Here is a 3478-nt window from a genome sequence, read left to right on the forward strand (position 1 = left end):
TCTGTGTGTTGTATTTCCCTTGTCTGACTTCACCATTCATCTTAGCAGAATACAGAAGGAACATGAGAAAGACCAAAAACACATCTCTGGACACCGTGGTCACAGATTTCATTCTCCTGGGCTTACCTCACCCCCAAAATATGAGGATCCTCCTCTTCCTGGTCTTCTTCATCATTTACATCCTCACTCAGCTGGGGAACCTGCTCATTCTGCTCACTGTGTGGGCTGACCCAAAGCTCCATGCTCGCCCCATGTACGTGCTTCTGGGTGTGCTCTCATTCCTGGACATGTGGCTCTCCTCAGTCATTGTTCCTCGTCTAATATTGGACTTTACTCCTGCCAACAAAGCAATACCTTTTGGTGGTTGTGTAGCTCAGTTGTATTTCTTTCATTTCCTGGGCAGCACCCAGTGCTTCCTCTACACCTTGATGGCCTACGACAGGTACCTGGCAATATGCCAGCCTCTGCGCTACCCCATGCTCATGAATGGTAAGTTATGCACCATCCTTGTGGCTGGAGCTTGGGTGGCTGGCTCCATCCATGGATCTATCCAAGCCACCTTGACTTTCCGTCTGCCCTTCTGTGGGCCCAACCAAGTGGATTATTTTTTCTGTGACATCCCTGCAGTATTGAGACTGGCCTGTGCTGACCCAACTGCACTGCTGATGGGCGACGGCGGGCCTTCTCCACCTGTGGCTCCCATCTAACTGTGGTCACCGTCTACTATGTCCCCTGTATTTTCATTTACCTTCGGGCTGGATCTAAGAGTCCCCTGGATGGGGCAGTGGCTGTGTTTTACACTGTTATCACTCCATTTCTGAACCCCCTCATCTATACACTGAGGAACCAGGAAGTGAAGTCTGCTCTGAAGAGAATAGCAGGTCGAGGGGCTGCAAGTGAAAATAAGTAACTATAGGCTCAGGAACCACCTACATCACTGTCACGACTACTCTTTTGAGCTACTGCAGCATGTGGCAACATTCAATAAACTGTTAATGAATTAAACTCAATTTAATTCTATTTAGAAGAAACTTCTGAACTCTTTGGATTCATAATCTTTTCATCTCATTAAACTGGTTCAAAATGTTTTACATTATTTGTTTAGAAATATAAATATTTTACTTCTACCACTTCTATTTTGTTGTATAAGAAAATGCCTTATCAAAGCTTGAATAGAATGAGAATGTGTCAACCTCTTCAGAATTACATTATGCCAGAAAATGCAAAAGAGGAAAAAAATGGCATAATGTTTGGCCTAACCCTTTTTTCATTATTTCTGTCCCTAAACCCTAGACTTCTATAAATTCTGTTTCTTTGTTTGTGCATGTCATAAACATTTAAAAGCACTTAAACCTGAAAATACTGGACCATTTATATTTCCCTCCTGTCCCTCACTCTTCCCATGAGCTCAGACATTAAAATCTGTCTCCTTACTTTTAGAATGTCTCTCTTAATTCCTAAATAATCTTTTGTCCTTTTCCTTCCTTATCCACATCACAGTCAAAAGTATCCTTCTGAAACATACAGTTTGTAAGACTCTCCAATGAATGTAAAATAAAGCCAGTCTCCTTAATCTGGAATTTAAAGTCCAAAAAATATCTGGACCCAACAAACCTTGTTTCCCAAGACATCTCTACTCTCCTTTCCCTCTCCCATCCTCACTGCTTTACTACCATTCCTTGAGCATGCCCAATACTTGCTTGCCAACCTCTCTCTTCTATGTGGAATACACTTCCCATCCAAGTCCATATTGTCTAACTTCTTAGGGACTTTTCTTAAAAGAGTGTCAAACTATGCCTTCATAATTTCTTTTTTAAAAAATTTTTAATGAAGATCTTGGCCTTTATATTTCTTTCAACTGATTTCCTTCAATGCCCTGAACCCCAGAGTACACATGCAAGTAACTCTTAAGACATATGGATGGTTCTGATTTCCCAAAAGAAAATATATGGCACACTCAAAACAAGATAATTTGAGGAGGGTTTCTATTTACAAAGATGTGGGATTAAGGGAATCACACACAAAAAAATTGAGTAATCTGGGGCTTAGTGACATTCAAACTATTTACCACCCCTAGACCAGATAAGACAAAGGTGGGGGAAATTAGGAGAGCCAGGAGGAAAAGGGTCTCATAACTTTCCCAAGTCCTCTCCTCCAGAGTAATGACACACTTATATACAGCCCTATAGATGTCTAGGTTTTCCTGAGCTACATATGTAACAGTGAACAATTACCCTGAGGTAGGGTATACTCTTGTTGATGAGGGTATCTTCTACCACCACTCTTTCGGTTATTTTTTCCAGGAACAAGATCTAAAGAGAATTTAACTGCCACAGTGAGAACATGCTCCAGACATCTGAGTATCGTATGGCTCTGGAAACTCCACAGACACCACAAGGACTAGAAAATAACTGGACCAGGATGTTCTATCTTGCTCACGCTGAGGAGAACAGAGAGCACCAAACGTCTCAAGGCAAAGGACACGAAAATTGGATTCATTCCTACATACCCAAGGGAACAAGGTGGAGAGATGTTCAAACATCAGAGCTCAGGAAGCTTCACAATAAACATAGTAGATCATTGAATTAGATGCACTCCAAATTCCTCCTAATCTTGAGAACCTACCTTCTTTTATGCTGTGAGATTTTATCTGAGCACCTGTGGAGCCAGGGTTGAACTTAGAAGTTTCCGACTCCTGATACTTTACACAGCTACTGCTCTTTGAATGTGACAGCTGAGCTGACTCCGCAGTCTGACTCCACAGTAATTCCAAATACCTTGGTTCCTACCCTCTAATAATGACTTGCTCCAGCTCTAACACCCAGGTGGAAATGGGGAAAGGTCAGCTAGAGGAGAGAAATTCTATTGACAGACATATAAAGAGAGGTGTTGCTCCTTCTTGAAAATCTCTGTGGTTGAAAAACATGTGGTTTTAAAAACTTAAAACTTTAGGGGGAAATAGGTATAAAAACAAGATCAGAATGAACCTATGTAAGTCCTTATGCATATTCCTCATAGTCATTTAATTAAATACAAGGATAGCATGCTGAGTAAAGAAGATATCAATAACTTACATGTCTTCAAATTTAAGATAGTTGATATTCTATAGTTTATTTCCATTTACCATTCACTATTTGCTAGAACTCTTTTAGAATCTATCTCCCTACTCATCTCAATGAGGTGCTTGAATTTTTATTTTTTAATAGCACATAAGTCATTTGCTTCAGTGTTAAATTCTCCATTCAAATGCTCAGTATCATTCTGCTTTTATATCTTGGAGTCTCCCATTATGAACCCAGATATCTTTGAGTAATTTGAAAATTAAGTTTTTTAGATAGTCCAGCCAGTGTGGCTCAGTTGTTGAGCATCAACCTATGAAACAGGAAGTCACAATTCAATTCCCAGTCAGGGCACATGCCAGGGTTGTGGGCTCAATTCCCAGTGCGGGGCATGCAGGGGACAGATAACCAATGACTCT

The 3478-nt window shown here is 40.8% G+C and overlaps 1 protein-coding gene across 1 annotated transcript; it reads left to right on the forward strand.

Moving 5' to 3' along the window:
* Positions 1–62: 62 nt before the first annotated feature.
* LOC102764285 (olfactory receptor 10G2-like) lies at positions 63–707 on the forward strand. The gene has a single exon (XM_015569559.1). It carries the CDS (start codon positions 63–65, stop codon positions 705–707), a length of 645 nt encoding a protein of 214 aa, XP_015425045.1.
* Positions 708–3478: the final 2771 nt, after the last annotated feature.

The sequence above is a fragment of the Myotis davidii genome, unplaced genomic scaffold (genome assembly GCF_000327345.1).
Source record: "Myotis davidii unplaced genomic scaffold, ASM32734v1 scaffold666, whole genome shotgun sequence".
Lineage (NCBI taxonomy): Eukaryota > Metazoa > Chordata > Mammalia > Chiroptera > Vespertilionidae > Myotis > Myotis davidii.

What these genes read in the sequence shown, in the direction of transcription:
- LOC102764285 (XM_015569559.1), top strand. Translation starts at nt 63, where the DNA reads ATGAGAAAGACCAAAAACACATCTCTGGACACCGTGGTCACAGATTTC.